The 22,093-nt window shown below is 55.4% G+C and overlaps 1 protein-coding gene across 1 annotated transcript in view; it reads right to left on the bottom strand.

The window, feature by feature from the left end:
* The window catches only part of LOC115081012 (nuclear factor 1 X-type-like), an 86,412-nt gene that overhangs the window by 19,654 nt on the left and 44,665 nt on the right, over positions 1 to 22,093 (bottom strand). Inside the window, 6 exon segments of the mRNA XM_029585519.1 lie at positions 6,195 to 6,370; positions 6,776 to 6,898; positions 12,957 to 13,093; positions 13,218 to 13,338; positions 13,552 to 13,626; positions 14,923 to 14,985. Of these exon segments, the coding sequence (XP_029441379.1) occupies positions 6,195 to 6,370; positions 6,776 to 6,898; positions 12,957 to 13,093; positions 13,218 to 13,338; positions 13,552 to 13,626; positions 14,923 to 14,985 (695 nt within the window).

Genomic DNA, 22,093 nt, shown 5'->3' with positions numbered 1-22,093 from the left:
GAAAATTCTAGCTGGAAGCTTATAGAGATTTTTATTTTTTTTTAATAGAATTTCCCAACTTCGTAAAAGTGAATTATCCTCATTTCAAACGATCAGCTGCTTTCAGGAGCCCCATGGTTGTTGAAAGTTAGACATAACAAGAACCACAACCTGAACTGAAAACCTAACGAATCAGTTAACGCATCGGGACCTTTACAGATTTTTTTTTTTAAAAGTAGAAAAATCAATCAACTGGAAGGATGCCCGGACTTTTGCATGTGCCGTGTTCACTGTTTTATTATTTTCAACCTGTTTTAAGTCACTAAATAAATAGCAATTTTGCAATAACAAATCACAGAAAGACGCCGTGGCCACGTAAGGATCTCGTTGAAACATACGGTGTTCACCAGGAGTCCCTAAACCTTTGCACACGACCGTGTTTGCTTCCCGAAAGCGCGCGGGGCACTCGGTAGCCCTCCGTCTCGCATACCGACAGGGCAAAAAATAAATGACCTTGAAGGCTGCTGTGTCATATTTTTTTTGGGTTGGGGGGGGAGAGGCTGCTTAGTGTCTGGAGGGCAGGGAGGATTTTACTGTTTTAAAAGAGCAGGTGACGTATTTTGAAGGCGAGCAGGTGGTTTTAAAGCTAGGGAATAGCACGGGGCTCTGGACAAACTCATCACACATGTGTTAGCCCTGTGAGGCGGCCTTGTTTGTCGACTCTTTTTTTTTTTTCCTGTGTGGGCCAGCACGGAGCTCAGGTGGCCACTTCACCTCAGGTCATATAAACAGCACAGTAACGATGGCAGAAAAGGACCAAACGGTCCCATCCGGTCTGCCCGGCAGGCTTCTTAGGGTGGCATCTGCCGCAGCCCTCTCCGCCGTCGCACAGCTGGCAGCGCCGCTCCCGGGGCGTTTAAAAGCCGGGGGAGGGGGGGTAGGAGGGAGCAGGCAGTGCACGGCTGGCCCTTCCTCCTCCTCCTCCTCCTCCCGTGCACCTGCTCTTGCCTGCAGCCCCCCAAGCTTGCGCCGGAGCCATGGACCCCATGCACGCCCGGGGGCATCTAATGCGGCAGAATCTTAAGCGGGTTAAACAGTGAAAGTCCTTGAGGGGAAAAAATGTATTTGGTTTTTTTTTTTTTAATGGTAGGAAGGGAGTGAAAGAGAGAGAAAATGAAGAAAAATGGAAAAGACTTTACCGAAAGGTGAAGGAAGTGGGGGTCTGGAGGGGGAGGAACGCTCTCCTTTGCCCCCCCCCCCCCCCACGAGGAAGTGGATGCTGGGGAGGACGGGCAGCGAGCGAGCGATCGGTGAGGCCGAGGCCGGGCGCCTGCCCCCCTCCCTTTCCCTGGCGCAGACGGGGGGCACTTGTGGACCGCGCCAGACGGGAACCTTAAGATGGACGCGCCGTAGCGGGAGGAGGGGAGGGAGAGGCAGCGCCTGGAGGCTCCCCCCCCCCCCCCCCACCTCACCACTTGGATTCTGCGACTGGAGGTGAGTGAAACCGGAATAAGGTGGGGGGAGGGGGAGCGGATGCTGCTGCCTTCTCGCTCACCCCCACCCCATTCCAGGCTCTGTCAGGTTCCCCCCCACCCCCTCCCCTTCAGTCCTCAGCACGCCCCAAGTGCCCTGAGGCTGGGGTGGGGGGGGAGGGGTCTCCACCCCCTCTCCGCTCACTCGCGCGCACACACACACACACGCACACACACAATAATGCACATGTACGCACCCACTTAGATGTTTCTGGCTCCCCTCTTGCACCCCCCCATCAGAGATCCTGGGGACACTCCCCACTGCCGCTCACTGCAGAGAGAGCTCCGCACTCCAGCAAGACTGAGACAGACGTAAGGAAGACTAAAGCCCGTCCACCCGCCCGGTGTCAGCCAGCAGGGCAGTAATGCAAGATTGGGAGCTCCGGGGAACCAAGGTTCCCTATCACAGGCACAGCAGGACAAGAACAGGATGCTCCTATAACAGGGTATCTACAAGGGGATGCTCCTATAACAGGGGATCTATGAGGGGATGCTCCTATAACAGGGGATCTATGAGGGGATGCTCCTATATCAGGGGATCTACGAGGTGGATGTTCCTATAACAGGGGATCTATGAGGGGGACGCTCCTATAACAGGGGATCTATGAGGGGGGTGCTCCTATATCAGGGGATCTACGAGGGGGATGCTCCTATAACAGGGGATCTATGAGGGGGACGCTCCTATAACAGGGGATCTATGAGGGGGGATGCTCCTATAACAGGGGATCTATGAGGGGGGGGTGCTCCTATAACAGGGGATCTATGAGGGGATGCTCCTATAACAGGGGATCTATGAGGGGGGATGCTCCTATAACAGGGGATGCTCCTATAACAGGGAATCTACAAGGGGATGCTCCTATAACAGGGGACCTACAAGGGGGATGCTCCTATAACAGGGGATCTACGAGGGGGGTGCTCCTATATCAGGGGATCTACGAGGGGGATGCTCCTATAACAGGGGATCTATGAGGGGGACGCTCCTATAACAGGGGATCTATGAGGGGGGACGCTCCTATAACAGGGGATCTATGAGGGGATGCTCCTATAACAGGGGATCTATGAGGGGGGGATGCTCCTATAACAGGGGATCTATGAGGGGGATGGTCCTATAACAGGGGATCTACGAGGGGGATGCTCCTATAACAGGGGATCTACGAGGGGGATGCTCCTATAACAGGGGATCTATGAGGGGGACGCTCCTATAACAGGGGATCTATGAGGGGATGCTCCTATATCAGGGGATCTATGAGGGGGATGCTCCTATATCAGGGGATCTATTAGGGGGATGCTCCTATAACAGGGGATCTATGAGGGGGATGCTCCTATAACAGGGGATCTACGAGGGGGATGCTCCTATAACAGGGGATCTATGAGGGGGGGTGCTCCTATAACAGGGGATCTATGAGGGGATGCTCCTATAACAGGGGATCTATGAGGGGGATGCTCCTATAACAGGGGATCTACAAGGGGGATGCTCCTATAACAGGGGACCTACAAGGGGGATGCTCCTATAACAGGGGATCTATGAGGGGGGACGCTCCTATATCAGGGGATCTAAGAGGGGGGTGCTCCTATATCAGGGGATCTATGAGGGGGGACGCTCCTATAACAGGGGATCTATGAGGGGGGATGCTCCTATAAAAGGGGATCTATGAGGGGGGTGCTCCTATAACAGGGGATCTACGAGGGGGATGCTCCTATATCAGGGGATCTATGAGGTGGGATGCTCCTATAACAGGGGATCTACGAGGGGGTGCTCCTATAACAGGGGATCTATGAGGGGGACGCTCCTATAACAGGGGATCTATGAGGGGGATGCTCCTATATCAGGGGATCTATGAGGGGGGAAGCTCCTATATCAGGGGATCTATGAGGGGGGACGCTCCTATAACAGGGGATCCATTAGGGGGATGCTCCTATAACAGGGGATCTATGAGGGGGATGCTCCTATAACAGGGGATCTATGAGGGGGGTGTTGCTATAACAGGGGATCTATGAGGGGGGTGCTCCTATAACAGGGGATCTATGAGGGGGGTTGTTGCTATAACAGGGGATCTATGAGGGGGGTGTTGCTATAACAGGGGATCTATGAGGGGGGGTGTTGCTATAACAGGGGATCTATGAGGGGGATGCTCCTATAACAGAGGATCTATGAGGGGGGGTGTTGCTATAACAGGGGATCTATGAGGGGGATGCTCCTATAACAGAGGATCTATGAGGGGGGGATGCTCCTATATCAGGGGATCTATGAGGGGGATGCTCCTATATCAGGGGATCTATGAGGGGGGTGCTCCTATATCAGGGGATCTGTGAGGGGGGATGCTCCTATATCAGGGGATCTATGAGGGGGATGCTCCTATAACAGGGGATCTATGAGGGGGATGCTCCTATATCAGGGGATCTATGAGGGGGATGCTCCTATATCAGGGGATCGATGAGGGGGATGCTCCTATATCAGGGGATCTGTGAGGGGGATGCTCCTATATCAGGGGATCTACGAGGGGGGGTGCTCCTATAACAGGGGATCTATGAGGGGGATGCTCCTATATCAGGGGATCTATGAGGGGGGATGCTCCTATAACAGGGGATCTACGAGGGGGATGCTCCTATATCAGGGGATCTATGAGGGGGATGCTCCTATATCAGGGGATCTATGAGGGGGGATGCTCCTATATCAGGGGATCTATGAGGGGGTGCTCCTATAACAGGGGATCTATGAGGGGGGATGCTCCTATAACAGGGGATCTATGAGGGAGATGCTCCTATATCAGGGGATCTATGAGGGGGGATGCTCCTATAACAGGGGATCCATGAGGGGGATGCTCCTATATCAAGGGATCTATGAGGAGGGTGCTCCTATATCAGGGGATCTACGAGGGAGATGCTCCTATAACAGGGGATCTATGAGGGGGATGCTCCTATATCAGGGGATCTATGAGGGGATGCTCCTATATCAGGGGATCTATGAGGGGGGTGCTCCTATATCAGGGGATCTATGAGGGGGATGCTCCTATATCAGGGGATCTACGAGGGGGGATGCTCCTATATCAGGGGATCTATGAGGGGGATACTCCTATAACAGGGGATCTATGAGGGGGTGCTCCTATATCAGGGGATCTACGAGGGAGATGCTCCTATATCAGGGGATCTATGAGGGGGATGCTCCTATAACAGGGGATCTACGAGGGGGATGGTCCTATATCAGGGGATCTATGAGGGGGGTGCTCCTATATCAGGGGATCTATGAGGGGGGATGCTCCTATATCAGGGGATCTATGAGGGGGATGCTCCTATATCAGGGGATCTATGAGGGGGGATGCTCCTATGTCAGGGGATATATGAGGGGGGGTGCTCTCATGTCAGGGGATCTGTGAGGGGGACGCTCCTATATCAGGGGATCTATGAGGGGGATGGTCCTATATCAGGGGATCTATGAGGGGGTGCTCCTATATCAGGGGATCTATGAGGGGGATGGTCCTATAACAGGGGATCTATAAGGGGGATGCTCCTATATCAGGGGATCTATGAGGGGGTGCTCCTATATCAGGGGATCTATGAGGGGGATGCTCCTATAACAGGGGATCTATGAGGGGGATGCTCCTATATCAGGGGATCTATAAGGGGGTGCTCCTATATCAGGGGATCTATAAGGGGGTGCTCCTATATCAGGGGATCTATGAGGGGGGTGCTCCTATAACAGGGGATCTATGAGGGGGATGCTCCTATATCAGGGGATCTATGAGGGGGATGCTCCTATAACAGGGGATCTATGAGGGGGATGCTCCTATATCAGGGGATCTATAAGGGGGTGCTCCTATATCAGGGGATCTATGAGGGGGATGCTCCTATATCAGGGGATCTATGAGGGGGGACGCTCCTATATCAGGGGATCTATGAGGGGGACGCTCCTATATCAGGGGATCTATGAGGGGGACGCTCCTATATCAGGGGATCTATGAGGGGGATGCTCCTATATCAGGGGATCTATGAGGGGGACGCTCCTATATCAGGGGATCTATGAGGGGGACGCTCCTATATCAGGGGATCTATGAGGGGGACGCTCCTATATCAGGGGATCTATGAGGGGGATGCTCCTATATCAGGGGATCTACAAGGGGGGATGCTCCTATATCAGGGGATCTATGAGGGGGATGGTCCTATAACAGGGGATCTATGAGGGGGACGCTCCTATATCAGGGGATCTATGAGGGGGGTGCTCCTATATCAGGGGATCTATGAGGGGGACGCTCCTATATCAGGGGATCTATGAGGGGGACGCTCCTATATCAGGGGATCTATGAGGGGGACGCTCCTATATCAGGGGATCTATGAGGGGGATGGTCCTATATCAGGGGATCTATGAGGGGGACGCTCCTATATCAGGGGATCTATGAGGGGGAATGCATGGTGGGGGGGGGGAGATGTTGCTGTAACAGGGGTGTAGGGGGAAGGAGGCTGCGGGAGGCCGTGCTGTCATCACCCCCTCGCCTCGCCGGCTCTCAGCCCCGATCACTTCAAGTCCTTTCAGCAGCCTCACCGCTCCTGCACGGAGGGAGAAGGTCCAGGCAGCACCGGGACTGAGCTTACGCCTTCCTCCCCCCCCCCCCCCTCCCCCGGCATCAGCGGCGAATCGCACGGCCCAAGGCGGTGACGGAGAGGGGGGTGGGGGGTAAAGGGCCTCACCTGCCCCGTGCCCTGGCTGGAGCCATCCGAGCACACGAACTGCACGAACTCCTTCAGCGAGTCCTGGCTGTGGTGGTGGTGGTAGCGGATGGTGGGGTGCGTGAAGTACGGGCTAGACTGCTGGATGATGGAGCTGGAGGGGAAATGGAGGGCCGAGGCCGTGGCCCGAGGGCTCCCTGCAAAGACAAGGTCAGAGGTCAAAAGGCGCACGCACACAGCTCGTTGCAGGGACCTCCCCCCCCCCCCCAGAAGCAGGCGACGCCGACGTCCATCGGCTCTTTAACGAGGACGGGCGCGCCGGTCCGGCCTGCATGGCTGCGCCTCTGTATTAAGGACACAGATCTTCTGTGCAGCGCATCCAGCTTCAACCCCCACCCTATAACCCCAGTACCCCGCCTGCATGGGGGGGGGGGGCAAAAAACTGCAAAGCACCTCCGTTCTGGATCAGGAGGGCGCCTGCCGGTCGCCCGTCCCTTCCCTCCGAATTGCCGAAGCCCCGGGGCGAGGTGCCCCCCCTCCCCCTCCCCCACCACCCAGAACCCGAGCCGCAGGGAAGGGTGAAGGGACGGCCGTGACCTCACCTGGTCGGACTCCTGCCAGGACGGGCAGCGGGTGGTGGGTGAAAGCCATGCGAGAGGAGCTGGTCTGGGAGGGCAGGGCGCCGCAGAACTCCAGCTTGCCGGGTTTCTTCAGGGAGCCCGGACCTGCGCGGGGGAGGAGGGGGGGGGGAAGAAACCGGTTAGAAGGAAACGCTCCAGCCACCCCCCTTCCACCCTACCCCTCCCCCCCCCGCCCTGCTGTCCTAGCTGCGCCCACCCGAAGCGCCAAGGACGATCCCCACCCAACCTCCTTCCGTGCAACGCCGGGCAACCGACCCCCTCCCCTCCCCCCTCTCCAGCGCCCCTGCTGGCCGGCGGAGCCCAGGCGCTTCCGGGTTCTGGTCCCGTTGCTGCTGCCACTGGGATGGGCGGGCGGCAGGGGGAGTCAGGACCCGTAGGGGATAAACCCAGCAGCGGCTCAGCCTCTGCCACTGCCCTGCGACCCAGAGCTGGATGCCCAGCCTACAGGGTCAGCATTTCCTCTTCCTCACTCTCCGACCCCCTTCCCTCCTTCCTCTCTATCACTCCTACCGCACCCCTCCTTCTCTCCCCCCCCCCCCCCCCTCCTCAGTCGGGCACGGAAGACGCTGAGGGAAACCGTGACCGGGCTACAGTTGTACCGGGGGCTGCAATCTATTCAGGAAGGAAGGGAGGGAGGAGGCGTTACCTATGAAGAACAATATTAATGCAACGGCGCTGCTGGGCTTACGAGGTAAGCGGGAGGCCCCCTGGGTTAATCTGGAAAGAGGGAATGGAGCATTTATTTGCACTGCTGTGAGATGCAGGTCCCCCGTCACAGACGGAGGAGAGGGAGATGAGATTTAATGGAGGACGCTCGCGGGATTGCTGTGAGAGGGGAGGTGCAGCAGCTGCTGCTGCTGCTGCTTAGGGGATTTTAATCTTCCAGATGTTGGCCGGGACACGCCAGATGCAGGCAGATCCTGGAATCTCTGCAAGGAGACCTGTTCTGTGCACGGGTGACGGGGGCCGGGGGGGGGGGAGATACTGGGCCTGGCGCTCACCGACGGGGGGGGGGGGGCAGAGCCTCTGGCGACCACCGGATGCTGCGGCTCAGTATTAGGAGGCGAGAGATGAAGGCGAGGGTCCCGGGCTTCAGGAAAAGTAACTTTCTCAAAACGGAAGGGGGTGGTCGCACCTCCAGGAGTCGTCAGCTGGAGGGGAAAATCTAGGGGAGGCAGAAGGGCAGCGGGAGATGTGGTAAGTGTGGCAACTGATCTTTCTGTCAGGAAAGTAAATAAAGGTAGAAAAGGTTCGCATTCGTAAAGTACAAGAGACGGCAGAAAGAGGGAGAGAGGCGACAGTACCTGGGAAAGCAAAGAGAAGCTGGGAAAGCAGTCAGGAACGCAAACGTTAAAACAGAAGAAAAACCCGCAAACACCGTAAAACCAGGGGGTCGGATACGTCAGTGACGGAAGGAAGTGCAAAAGTGGCATCGCGAGACTCAGAGGTGAAGGGGAGGGACGCGTAAGAGGCCGACGAGGAAGAAAGGAGAACTGCTTAACGAATATTTCCCATCGGGGTCGTTCCACTGAGGAAGGGCCCGGAGCGGGACAAACAGAAAAGAGAAGCAAACGGTGATAAGCACCGGGAGCGAGGAGAGCCTCGGTCGGTTTTCAGAACAGCGCCGCTCGCGAGGAGCCCGATATTCAGAGACCGGATGTTAATCATCCGGGTAACCGAGGATGCGGCTGAAGGTAATGGGGATAAGCCCCGGGTTATCCAGACGAGTTACAGACGGATAACGTCAGGCCGGTAAGGCTGAACACAGGCACTCATCCGCTTACGTTAGCCAGGCAAGTTGCCCCGAGGGTAACTAAGGAGCCACGCCGGTGACCTCTTTCAGTGCTTCCTTAAGAGTCCGGAGCGGTTCCGGAGGACTGGGGACGGGCGGATGGTGGTCCCCGTTCATAAAATTGGAAGTAAGCAGGAGGCTGGGAACACGAATTGTGAGCCCTTGGAATGGACCATAGAGTGAGTGACCGGGTCAGGAACCGGCTGAGAGGGAGGCGATGAAGGGTAGGGTAAATGGAGAGGTCTCTGAGGAGGGAGGGGGGTGTTACTAGCGCTCTCTGCCTCAGGGACCGGTCCTTGGATTGATTTTTTTCCCCAACATTTTTGCGAGCGACATAACGCAAAGGGTCGTCGGGAAAGTTTTGTCTTCCTGCCGATGATAACAAAATCTGTAACGGGGTGGACAGCCAGGAAGGTGAGGAGGACATGAGGAGGGATCTAGCGAAGCTGGAGGAATGGTCTGGCAGCCGAGATTTAATGCTACAAAATGCAAAGTAATGCGTTTAGGATGCAAAATCCCCAAGGGAGAGGTGCAGCATTGGAGGTGAAATTATTCTAAGCACAGAGGAAGAGCGGGATCTGGGGGTGATCGCGTCTGATGATCTTATGGTGGATAAAAGCGAGGGTGAAAGTCAGAAAGATGCTTGGGTGCATAGGGAGAGGAAGGGTCAGCAGAAAAAGGGAGGTGATGCTGCCCCTGTATAGGTCCCTGGTGAGACCTCACTGGGAATACTGAGTACAATCCTGGAGACCCCACCTTTAGAAGGATAGAAACAGGATGGAGTCGCTCCAGAGGGAGGCTGCTAACATGGTCAGTGGTCTTCATCCTAAAGCACATGGGGATAGAGTTAAAGATCTAAACATGATGCACCCTGGAGGAGAGGGGAGATAGGATAGAGACATTCAGATATCTCAGAGGTTTCCATGCACAGGAGCTGAGCCTCTATCAATGGAAAGGAGGCTGCTAACATGGTCAGTGGTCTTCATCCTAAAGCACATGGAGAGAGAGTTAAAGATCTAAACATGATGCACCCTGGAGGAGAGAGGAGATAGGATAGAGACATTCAGATATCTCAGAGGTTTCCATGCACAGGAGCTGAGCCTCTATCAATGGAAAGGAGGCTGCTAACATGGTCAGTGGTCTTCATCCTAAAGCACATGGGGAGAGAGTTAAAGATCTAAACATGATGCACCCTGGAGGAGGGGGGAGATAGGATAAAGACATTCAGATATCTCAAGAGGTTTCCATGCACAGGAGCTGAGCCTCTATCAATGGAAAGGAGGCTGCTAACATGGTCAGTGCTCTTCATCCTAAAGCACATGGGGATAGAGTTAAAGATCTAAACATGATGCACCCTGGAGGAGAGGGGAGATAGGGAAGAGACATTCAGATATCTCAGAGGTTTCCATGCACAGGAGCTGAGCCTCTATCAATGGAAAGGAGACTGCTAACATGGTCAGTGGTCTTCATCCTAAAGCACATGGGGAGAGAGTTAAAGATCTAAACATGATGCACCCTGGAGGAGAGGGGAGATAGGATAGAGACATTCAGATATCTCAGAGGTTTCCATGCACAGGAGCTGAGCCTCTATCAATGGAAAGGAGGCTGCTAACATGGTCAGTGGTCTTCATCCTAAAGCACATGAAGATAGAGTTAAAGATCTAAACATGATGCACCCTGGAGGAGAGGGGAGATAGGATAGAGACATTCAGATATCTCAGAGGTTTCCATGCACAGGAGCTGAGCCTCTATCAATGGAAAGGAGGCTGCTAACATGGTCAGTGGTCTTCATCCTAAAGCACATGGGGATAGAGTTAAAGATCTAAACATGATGCACCCTGGAGGAGAGGGGAGATAGGGGAGATAGGATAGAGACATTCAGATATCTCAGAGGTTTCCATGCACAGGAGCTGAGCCTCTACCAATGGAAAGGAGGCTGCTAACATGGTCAGTGGTCTTCATCCTAAAGCACATGGGGATAGAGGTAAAGATCTAAACATGATGCACCCTGGAGGAGAGGGGAGATAGGGGAGATAGGATAGAGACATTCAGGTATCTCAGAGGTTTCCATGCACAGGAGCTGAGCCTCTATCAATGGAAAGGAGGCTGCTAACATGGGCAGTGGTCTTCATCCTAAAGCACATGGGGATAGAGTTAAAGATCTAAACGTGATACACCCTGGAGGAGAGGGGAGATAGGATAGAGACATTCAGATATCTCAGAGGTTTCCATGCACAGGAGCTGAGCCTCTATCAATGGAAAGGAGGCTGCTAACATGGTCAGTGGTCTTCATCCTAAAGCACATGGGGATAGAGTTAAAGATCTAAACATGATACACCCTGGAGGAGAGGGGAGATAGGATAGAGACATTCAGATATCTCAGAGGTTTCCATGCACAAGAGCTGAGCCTCTATCAATGGAAAGGAGGCTGCTAACATGGTCAGTGGTCTTCATCCTAAAGCACATGAAGATAGAGTTAAAGATCTAAACATGATGCACCCTGGAGGAGAGGGGAGATAGGATAAAGACATTCAGATATCTCAGAGGTTTCCATGCACAGGAGCTGAGCCTCTATCAATGGAAAGGAGGCTGCTAACATGGTCAGTGGTCTTCATCCTAAAGCACATGGGGATAGAGTTAAAGATCTAAACATGATGCACCCTGGAGGAGAGGGGAGATAGGATAAAGACATTCAGATATCTCAGAGGTTTCCATGCACAGGAGCTGAGCCTCTATCAATGGAAAGGAGGCTGCTAACATGGTCAGTGGTCTTCATCCTAAAGCACATGGGGATAGAGTTAAAGATCTAAACATGATGCACCCTGGAGGAGAGGGGAGATAGGATAGAGACATTCAGATATCTCAGAGGTTTCCATGCACAGGAGCTGAGCCTCTATCAATGGAAAGGAGGCTCTAGAACGAGGAGGGGTCATGGGATGAGGGTGACAGGGGGTAGACTCAGGAGTCATCTTGGGAAATATTTCTTTACAGAGAGGGAGGTAGATGCCTGGAACAGCCTCCCCCTGTGGAGGTGGTGGAGAGGAGGGCAGAGCCTGAATTCAAGAAGGCATGGGATAAACACAGGGAAATCCTCAGAGAGTGGCAGGGGATGTGAATGGGCCACAGGCTCTTTATCTGCTCTCATGGTCTCCGTTTCTGTGTTTTCTCACCCCCCCCCCCCCCCCCCCCCCCCCCCCCCCCCCTTTCGTTCCTGCCTCCATGCAGTTTCCTGGACTCTTATCTTCCCCTTCCCCCGCTTCCCTCTAACTCTCCGGTTTCACTCTCAGCGAAATCACTGGGAGTACTGGAGAAATGATTGCCAGGAGGTTACATAATCTCCTGCACCTCTGGGAAGAGAACGTCAGCCAGACTCACAGACCCGAACCTCAGCCAGACTCACAGCCCCGAACCTCAGGCAGACTCACAGACCCCAACCTCAGGCAGACTCACAGACCCCACCTCAGGCAGACTCACAGACCCCCAACCTCAGCCAGGCTCACAGACCCCAACCTCAGCCAGACTCACAGACCCCAACCTCAGCCAGACTCACAGACCCCAACCTCAGGCAGACTCACAGACCCCAACCTCAGCCAGACTCACAGACCCCAACCTCAGCCAGACTCACAGACGCGAACCTCAGGCAGACTCACAGACCCCAACCTCAGGCAGACTCACAGACCCCATCCTCAGCCAGACTCACAGACCCCAACCGTCAGGCAGACTCACAGACCCAAACGTCAGCCAGACTCACAGACCCCAACCTCAGGCAGACACACAGACGTGAACCTCAGCCAGACTCACAGACCCAAACCTCAGGCAGACTCACAGACCCCAACCTCAGCCAGACTCACAGACGCGAACCTCAGCCAGACTCACAGACCCCAACCTCAGGCAGACTCACAGACCCCAACCTCAGGCAGACTCACAGACCCCAACCTCTGCCAGACTCACAGACACGAACCTCAGGCAGACTCACAGACCCCACCCTCAGCCAGACTCACAGACGCGTACCTCAGCCAGACTCACAGATGCGAACCTCAGCCAGACTCACAGACCCCAACCTCAGGCAGACTCACAGACCCCAACCTCTGCCAGACTCACAGACGCGAACCTCAGCCAGACTCACAGCCCTGGCTTCTCTCTCTCTGTGTGCAAACGTCCCTGCTGATGGCCGCAGGTAACCAATGTGTCCCCGGGGGTGGGGGGGGTGCCAGGCCGCAGGGTGCACAGGGCAGGCGAGCGGGACGCCGCAGAACGCACCACACGTGCAACGTCCGCCGCTACATAGCGCTATTGTGCACGTCAGACTTCAAGAGCCGGGCGGCCCTCGTAACGGGGGGGGGGCCCTACCTGCGTCCACGTCATTGGGCCAGCCTGCGGATTGGCTGCCGGCCGCGGCAGGGGAGCGTCCCGTCCCCGGATAGAAGACGTCGTCCACGGGGCTCTCCATTTCGCTGTCATCGATGGATTTCGGGCGCTTCGTGGAGCTGTTGTTTTGGGTGGGGGGGGGGAAGAGAAAAGGCAGCTGTGACACGGCTCTGGCAGCCCCCACCCCCCCGGTCAGGCCTCCATCCCTTCCCCCTCCTCCTCCTCCCTGCCCAGGGGCCTCACCTGCTGGATGGGGGGGAGGTGAGGGATCGCCGCCCCAGCGTCACTTGGTTTATGTTGTAGTAGCCGGGGCTCTCCAGATCCGCCAGAGAAAAGTTCGGTCCCGAGGCGGTGGCGACCGGCGCTGAAAGGCAACGAGAGAAGGATTAGGATGCAGGGGGGGACGCTGGCCTGGCCGGGGGAGGGAAAGCCCCCCAGGCCGGTCCTGGTTTTCCCCCCCACCAGGCGCGGCACGGGTCCCCGGGAGTGAGGCCCCCCCCCCCCCCAGCATTTTCAGGGGCCGGGAATGGGTTTGGCATGGGGGAACTCCTCCCCCCCCCGCGTGGGTTGTACTCACTTTGGGAGACTCTGACCAGCTCCGTGACGTTCCAGACTCCCGACGTGACGAAGCAGTCCTGGAAATTGAAATGCCCTGGGGAGGGGAAACAAGGGGGGAGAGGGGGGGTCACGGGTTGCGTTAGCTCCGGCGGGGGACGCGGACGTCACGCTACGGGCGAGGCACGCAACGGCGGGGGGGGAGCGAGGGCTGTCGGGGGCCTGAGCCCGCTCCTTCCCGAAGCAGCTTCAACATCCAAGGGCCTTTACTGGCTTATCTGAAATCTGCGTTCACTGCCCAAGGCGGCGCACCTCATTTCAACCAAAACCAGGCCCTCACACATGCACACACACACACCCCGCCCTCCTCCTCCCCGGGCCCGGGATGGCAGGGAGCACCATCTTCTAAAGCACTGCCATCTTATTCTCCTGAAAGGGGAGTACATGCGTCAGGGTTCACGTCGCCCTCCCCCCCGCCAGTACTCGGGTCGAGCGGCGCTGGGCCCGGGTCTAGGACCTCGGCGGGGTTTCCAGCAGGGGAAGGGCGGATGCCAGCCGGGGAAATCCGTGATCCGCCACCCCGGCACCCTTAAAACTTACACCGAAGAAGATGAGTCCCTGATGAGAGCAGGGTGGCTGCGCATAATGGTTCCCCACCCCCCGTGCGACTCGGTGAAATGGGGCAGGGGCGGGGGGAGGGGGGTTGCTCCTCCGTGCTTTTAGCAAGACTGGAGGGCTCACGCAGCCACGGGTTGGTGAATCCGTGGTAACCGCAGGCTGCCACTGGCCCGCCTCCCACGTTCATCAGGCTGGCTCGGGGAGAGCCTCGACCCGTCTCACCGCCCCACGCCCTTCCCAGCCAGGGATTCGGGGAGGGAGTGGAGGGAGGGATGGTCTCCTCCTCCCAGCTGCTACAGCTGTTAAGTGGGCCTGCACAGCTGGCAGCTCCCGAAGGGTGCGCTTCAGCATCTCTCCACTAGGGGGAGCAAGGCAACGCCAAGGACAGGGCTGGTTTTCCATTGCAAGCTATTTATTAAAAACACTTTTGTTTGTTTGGTTTTTTCTTTCAGTGAGAAACAGTTCGTTAAAGCCCCACGCGGGCAGCATAGCGACGCAAGCAAAGCCGGAATACACAGCACGGACGGCTGGAGAACGGATTCAGGGAGAGAGAGCGAGGGGCCTTTCCAAACGAGGGGGAGCGTGGCCCCTAACGCAACGCGTTGGTGCTCCCCAAAAAAAAAAAAAGAACAACGTAAAAAGCTGCGTGCAGTAAGATGTCGTTAGGATGGGGAAGACTTTCGAAATGAGCCCGGAGGAGGGACAGGCAGCAGGAGGCGCTGTTACCCGTCCAGGGGGGGGTTTCATGCAGCCCAGCAATTCCCCGTTTCCTTACCATTCAAGGGGGGTTTGATATCCACGTCTACCTGTTGATTTGCTGCTTCTGACTGACCCGATTCTGTCAGGAGGAAACAGAGAGAGAGAGAGACATTATTATATATCTTTTCTCGCCTTCGCTTAAGTATTTTAGAAAACCCAGGGCCGGAGCGCAGAGGAGGACAGAGCTGACAGGTGCTCCGGCAAGGGGCACTGCTGATGTCTCTCTGGTGAGAGGTCTCCAGATGTTTCTCCAGCGGTGCTCCGGCTGCGCACGCCAGAGCGTGGCACACAGGGTGGAGTCCGGGCGCGCTAGCCCTCCCCGGAGACCCGGAGCCACCTCTCCGGCTCCAGGCAGAGGGACGGACGCACGGCGGCAGAAGCCAAAGAGCCAGAAACACAGAGCAACGAAACCACCAACCGACTTATGGAATAATATATGCAAATGACCCATTATAAGATTAATTACCAACATGCAAATTACAGTTTACTTTAAAAGCTGCTGGTGATGAAAAAAGAACAAAAACAAACAAACAGAAAGACAAGATAATTCTCCAGGGGCGGATTTTGAAAGTGGAAGGAGGAGAAGCGAGAGGGGGAGAGGTGGTGTGGGATGGGGGAGGGGGGGGGAGGAGGGTGGCACACCACTTACGGGTGATAATTCTCAGCGAGCACAGACTTCCCTCCATCCGACACCCAATCACGTGGGACTCCTGCTTCCAAAACGCACGCCCTCGGCATACAGAGGCACGGCAAGGGAGTGCTGCAGGGGCCCTGGGGTGCTATACACTGCACTGATAATGCACACACTGCACCGATAACACTGACAAGGCACACACTGCACCGATAACACTGACAAGGCACTGATTTACCAAAGGATCACACACTGCACCGATAATACCGCCAAGGCACTGATTTACCAAAGGAGCACACACTGCACCGATAACAATGACAAGGCACTGATTTACTAAAGGAGCACACACTGCACCGATACCACTGACAGGCACTGATTTACCAAAGGAGCGCACACTGCACCGATAACACCGACAAGACACTGATTTACCAAAGGAGCGCACACTGCACCGATAACAATGACAAGGCACTGATTTACCAAAGGAGCGCACACTGCACCGATAACAATGACAAGGCACTGATTTACTAAAGGAGCACACACTGCACCGATACCACTGACAGGCACTGATTTACCAAAGGAGCGCACACTGCACCGATAACACCGACAAGACACTGATTTACCAAAGGAGCGCACACTGCACCGATAACAATGACAAGGCACTGATTTACCAAAGGAGCACACACTGCACCGATAACAATGACAAGGCACTGATTTACCAAAGGAGCACACACTGCACCGATAACAATGACAAGGCACTGATTTACCAAAGGAGAGCACACTGCACCCATAACGCTGAGAAGGCACTGATTTACCAAAGGAGCACACACTGCACTCATAACGCTGAGAAGGCACTGATTTACCAAAGGATCACACACTGCACCGATAATACCGCCAAGGCACTGATTTACCAAAGGAGAGCACACACTGCACCGATAACAATGACAAGGCACTGATTTACTAAAGGAGCACACACTGCACCGATAACACTGACAAGGCACTGATTTACCAAAGGAGCGCACACTGCACCCATAACAATGACAAGGCGCTGATTTACTAAAGGAGCACACACTGCACCGATAACACTGACAAGGCCCTGATTTACCGAAGGAGCACACACTGGACTGATACCACTGACAGGCACTGATTTACCAAAGATAGCACACACTGCACCGATAACAATGACAAGGCACTGATTTACCAAAGGAGCACACACTGCACCGATAACAATGACAAGGCACTGATTTACCAAAGGAGCACACACTGCACCCATAACACTGAGAAGGCACTGATTTACCAAAGGATCACACACTGCACCCATAACACTGACAAGGCACTGATTTACCAAAGGAGAGCACACTGCACCCATAACACTGACAAGGCACTGATTTACCAAAGGAGCGCACACTGCACCCATAACAATGACAAGGCGCTGATTTACTAAAGGAGCACACACTGCACCGATAACACTGACAAGGCCCTGATTTACCGAAGGAGCACACACTGGACTGATACCACTGACAGGCACTGATTTACCAAAGATAGCACACACTGCACCGATAACAATGACAAGGCACTGATTTACCAAAGGAGCACACACTGCACCGATAACAATGACAAGGCACTGATTTACCAAAGGAGCACACACTGCACCCATAACACTGAGAAGGCACTGATTTACCAAAGGATCACACACTGCACCCATAACACTGACAAGGCACTGATTTACTAAAGGAGAGCACACTGCACTGATAACACTGACAAGGCACTGATTTACTAAAGGAGAGCACACTGCACCCATAACACTGACAAGGCACTGATTTACCAAAGGAGCACACACTGCACCAATAACACTGACAAGGCACTGATTTACTAAAGGAGAGCACACTGCACCCATAACACTGACAAGGCACTGATTTACCAAAGGAGCACACACTGCACTGATAACACTGACAAGGCACTGATTTACCAAAGGAGAGCACACTGCACCCATAACACTGACAAGGCACTGATTTACCAAAGGAGCACACACTGCACTGATAACACTGACAAGGCACTGATTTACCAAAGGAGAGCACACTGCACCCATAACACTGACAAGGTGCTGATTTACCAAAGGAGAGCACACTGCACTGATAATGCTGACAAGGCACTGATTTACCAAAGCAGAGCACTCTGCACCGATAACACTGACAAGGTGCTGATTTACCAAAGGAGAGCACACTGCACCCATAACACTGACAAGGCACTGACTTACTGTAGAAGAGCGTAGTGCACTGATAATGCTGACAAGAGGTCAAGTTACCTAAAGATCGCACACTGCACTGATAACTTTGAAAAGGTGCTGATTTACTATAGCAACACACTTCATTAATAACACTGAAGGGAATTCTGGGTATTGTAGTTCCATTGTTCCGACAGGGGAAAAAAAACCAATTCAAGACTGCCAATCCCAGAATCCTTTCCCCACGTATTACGCAGAGGCGCCTAGAGCAGCTCCAGGTGCATGGTACCTTGCAGTCCTCAAGCCCCGGCAGTTAAGCTCCTAGCCCTAGTGATGCCTGCCTGAAAAGCCAGGATGCTAGGCTGCGAATTACTTTTAACACACCGGCGGACGCCAAGTTGTGTTTTTTGTTTCGGAAGGGGGAGGGAGGGGAGGCTGGGAGCCACATGACTTGTGCGGTGTGCTCGGGGACGACTGGGCCTGACACACTCTTCCCTCTGTTTGATTCCTGGCAGCCATCTTAGAACTTGGCAGCCATTTTAGTAGCTGGCGGCCTGCGGGAGCTCCTGAAGTGATGCTGCGCATCATCTACTGGGCATTCCCTCATTCAGCCCCGAGGCCTGGGGACAAAACAGTGGAGAGAAGTGCGTATGTGTGTGTGTGCGGGGGGGGGGGGCGGGGGGGGGGGGGGGGGGAGGGCGAGTGTCAAAAAAAGTCCAAAAACTTCCACCAAAGCATCTTTGCTAGGCCTCTTTCCTTGTTTGGGTTTATCGGCCGAGACTGTGTACAATGGCTAAGATAAATGCCTGGGGAGGGGAGGCTAATAGGGAGGGGGCCTAACACTGCAGGTCAATACCAGGGTTGGGATTTTTCCTTTTTTTTTTATTGACAGGATACAGATGCAGGGCTGGCATCCGAAACCTCGTAAGCGGGAGGCCAGATCCCGAAGGCCTCGAACTCTCGGCCTCCGCAGGTGGACGGATGGACGGACATCCGGAGAGATCGCGCTCCACAGCCGTGCCGGCTTTCTGTCCCAGGCCACGCATGAAAGATATTCAGGGGGCTGGAACGCCCCCCCCCCCCTGCATTTTACCCCAGCTCCTGAATTATTATTATTATTATTATTATTTTATGCGATGGTGCGGGGGAAGTCGATCACGGCGCTGGGAGAGGGGAACCGGAATCATCCCCTGCTCTTTGAAACTCTGTCATCTCCGGTCCTGCTTTTCCCCCCAGGCTCCCCGCCCCCTCTGGGACTACAAATCCCAGAATGCAACGGAGAGGGTAAAACCAGAACCAGATCGGCCTGCCCAACAGATGAAGGGAAAAAAAAAAAAAGGACTCTGATGGTAAATCCCAGGAATTTGTGCTCGCGCCCCACAGGAGAGCCGGGACACGGGTCTGGGTCAGCCCCTCAACGCGGACCGGAATTTGCATCCTGGGCTGTTTCAAAGCCCCAGCACCGCCGCCGCCGCCACCACCACCACCGCAAACCGTGCTTTCAGAACGGGCGTTTTACGCTTCATAAACACGGCGATCCCTTTACACCTTTCCGGGGTGAGACCCTGCATCCCCAGCCAGGTCCCGAGAGCCACCGAGCTCATCTCTCGCACCGGCGAGAGCGAAGGGCGCGACGATGGGACCGCAGCCGTCGCGCGGCCCGACGTCTCCGTGAAAGCTCTAGCGGATATAACTGACGAAAATAAAAGAGCTGACGATGCGGGCTTAAGAGCGACGCAAACGCTGAGAAACTAAATGAGCGATCGTTCTGTGCAGTGGACGGACGGCCTCTCTCTCTCTCTCCCCAACGCCAACCGATGCATTGGGGGGTGGGGGGGGGGAATCAGACGAGGTTTCTGGAAGTTCACTGTTGAGTCCTCGGTGACTCTTTTTTTTTTTTTTAGATTGCCCGAGTCCAGAATCGGGCAGAGACCTCCTGACCTCTTTGCGATAGGATAAATGTCACGAGCAGAAAACCCCTTTTCTTTTCCCCATGACCAGGACTGGCTCGGTCACCTCCACTGTCCGTAGGGAGGCGGGAGCTGGAAGGTTCAGGCGAGGAGCCCCCTTGGTGATGAACAGAACCGATGCCTTTCCTCCCGCTGGGGTCGGAGGGCATCCGCAACTCATCCCGTCCTCTTGCCTGGCTCCTATGGCTGTGGTTGACGACCTTGATGCTGCCTCAGGAAGGGTCTTGAGTGGATCTATTTAAAGGCGTTGCACCTTCGTCCGCTCCACCGAGATGAAGCTCGTCTCGGGCACAGATACTGGGGCCTCCTCCTCCTCCTCCCAGGAGCATCTCTTCCCGGTGGTGCGCACTGGAACGAGCTGTAGGTTTCCTCGATTTCTTTAAAGCAGGTTTCGCGGAGGAGCTAAGTCTGGACTTTCTTGTATCCTACGCTTTCATTTTGAAGACGTGCATTCCACTTCTCATGACATTTTGCGTTCGGGTACCACAGGGCTTGCAATCGAGGCTTGCTCCAGAGGCAATAAGAGACAAAAGTGACTTGCCCAAGGCATGTCGGTGGGACCAGCGAGATCTGAATCTCGGCTTGCACTGCTCGCACCACTAGGCGGCTGCTCCTCCCCTCGTGCACCGTTTAGGTGCCTCCGTAGCCTTCAAGGTGTCTGGGAAGTCTTCTTTTGGTTGCGCGACTTCCGAGTTAGTGCCAGGGTAAGCCAGGTCCTCTGGTGGAGCAGGACACTCCTAGGCGGCTCCGGGCGTAAGCATCGTTTAGAACGGACGACGACGGTGACCGTCGGACGCAGAGGTTAGGAGAGGAGGCCTCCCTGGACCGAGGGTGCTCTCTCTTCTGAACTCGTCCATGTGGAATGAGGCGATGAAGGCTCAAGCAGGCGAATGCTCCCTTCAAAGGGAAATCTCAACCTCGCAATCACGGCGCTTGAAGGGAGGAGCATTTGAAATTAGGATGATCGAGCACATTGGCTTTACAAGAAGACGAAGGCCTTTCGACTGCAAAGTTCTCCCCGGCTCCCCCTCTCCCCTCCACTATACCGAGCTGTAATGGCCGTCTTGGGTGGGTCCAACCACAAAGCTGAAAGGATCGTGTGGCAAAAGGTTATTCCACTATTCGGACTGCATTAGCCTCTCGTTCCAGGATACATATAATGAACTTTGCTTCGCCCGACCTCGGAAAGAAGTGGGGTTAAATATCGACCGACAGTGCCACCCGCCCATGATTCATCCAGACCCATCCGGATTGCTCTAAGGGAATGGAGAGAGGGACCAGGGCCGACACGGAGCCAGGGAAGGGAGCACACCCCGAGCCCTAAGCGATGCCGTCGTCTGCGAGGAGGCGGACGGCCATGTCTACCGCGCGGACCGCGCCCCTGCCTGACGGGGCGACCGCCGGGAAAGCCACGACCGGAGCGCGACGGGGCCAGCGCCTTTCCACAGCGGCGGGGCTGGGACCGCTCTCCCGCCCGCCACCTCTGAGCCCAGCTCATAAAATGGAGGTGCAACGCCCGTCCTCCGAAACGCCGCTCTTGGTGCACGCGGAGATTTATTTCTCGTCCTGGGGCAGGCGGGCATTGCATTTGTGGGGATTGCATTTATGTCTCCTGTTCTGTGCTAGTGACACGGGCACCCGCTGATGGACCTGGCTGGGCGGTGAAGGGGCCCCTGGTTCCCATTTCAACGAGGGCCACGTACCTCGCAGCGGGAGGGGGGGGGCGCATCGTGGACGTCAGAATAACGAGCGAGCACGACGGCGGAGCGCGAGGCTGAGGCAGGAGTCGGGAAGCGGGGAGAGGTCAAGGCTCTCGTCTGCGTGGGGGAGCGGAGTTTGCGGAGGGCCCCTGGTGCCTCGGTGTAGAGAGGGCCACACAGGCACTTCCCCCCGTGGTAGAGGGGCCTCTGACGTTTAAACATCGTCGGCGGCGGGAGGGGCGGGTTCTGAGGGAGTAAATTTCTCACCTGGGGACCTACTTTATCGGAGAAAGGAGGACCCCCCGGGGGCAGATTTCGAGTTGTAAAGAAAAGATCATTTGCCGGAGCGGCAGGAGCCTGTCCCGGCGTAACCAGCGGTGAGAGAGAGAGCTGGCCCCTCATCCCCGGATCAGCGGCGAGGGCCAAACCTGCCTGAGTGCTTCTCGCGCTCTACCATGTGCAACGTTTTCATTTCCGCTCATTACAGGGCAACGTGAGCCAAAGGAAGGCAAAAAATAAAGACCAGAATCCGCCCAGCCGAGGTTTCTGCCGCTCCGTGCAGGCCGCCCCCAAGTGCTGGTGATATACCAGTACCACCTCCCCCCTAAACCATCAGAGCACCCCATGCCAGGATTTATAGCACTGAGTTACACTAAGTCCTGCTA

This window comes from Rhinatrema bivittatum, chromosome 19, assembly GCF_901001135.1.
Source record: "Rhinatrema bivittatum chromosome 19, aRhiBiv1.1, whole genome shotgun sequence".
Lineage (NCBI taxonomy): Eukaryota > Metazoa > Chordata > Amphibia > Gymnophiona > Rhinatrematidae > Rhinatrema > Rhinatrema bivittatum.
This window is presented reverse-complemented; position numbering and strand designations above follow the sequence as displayed.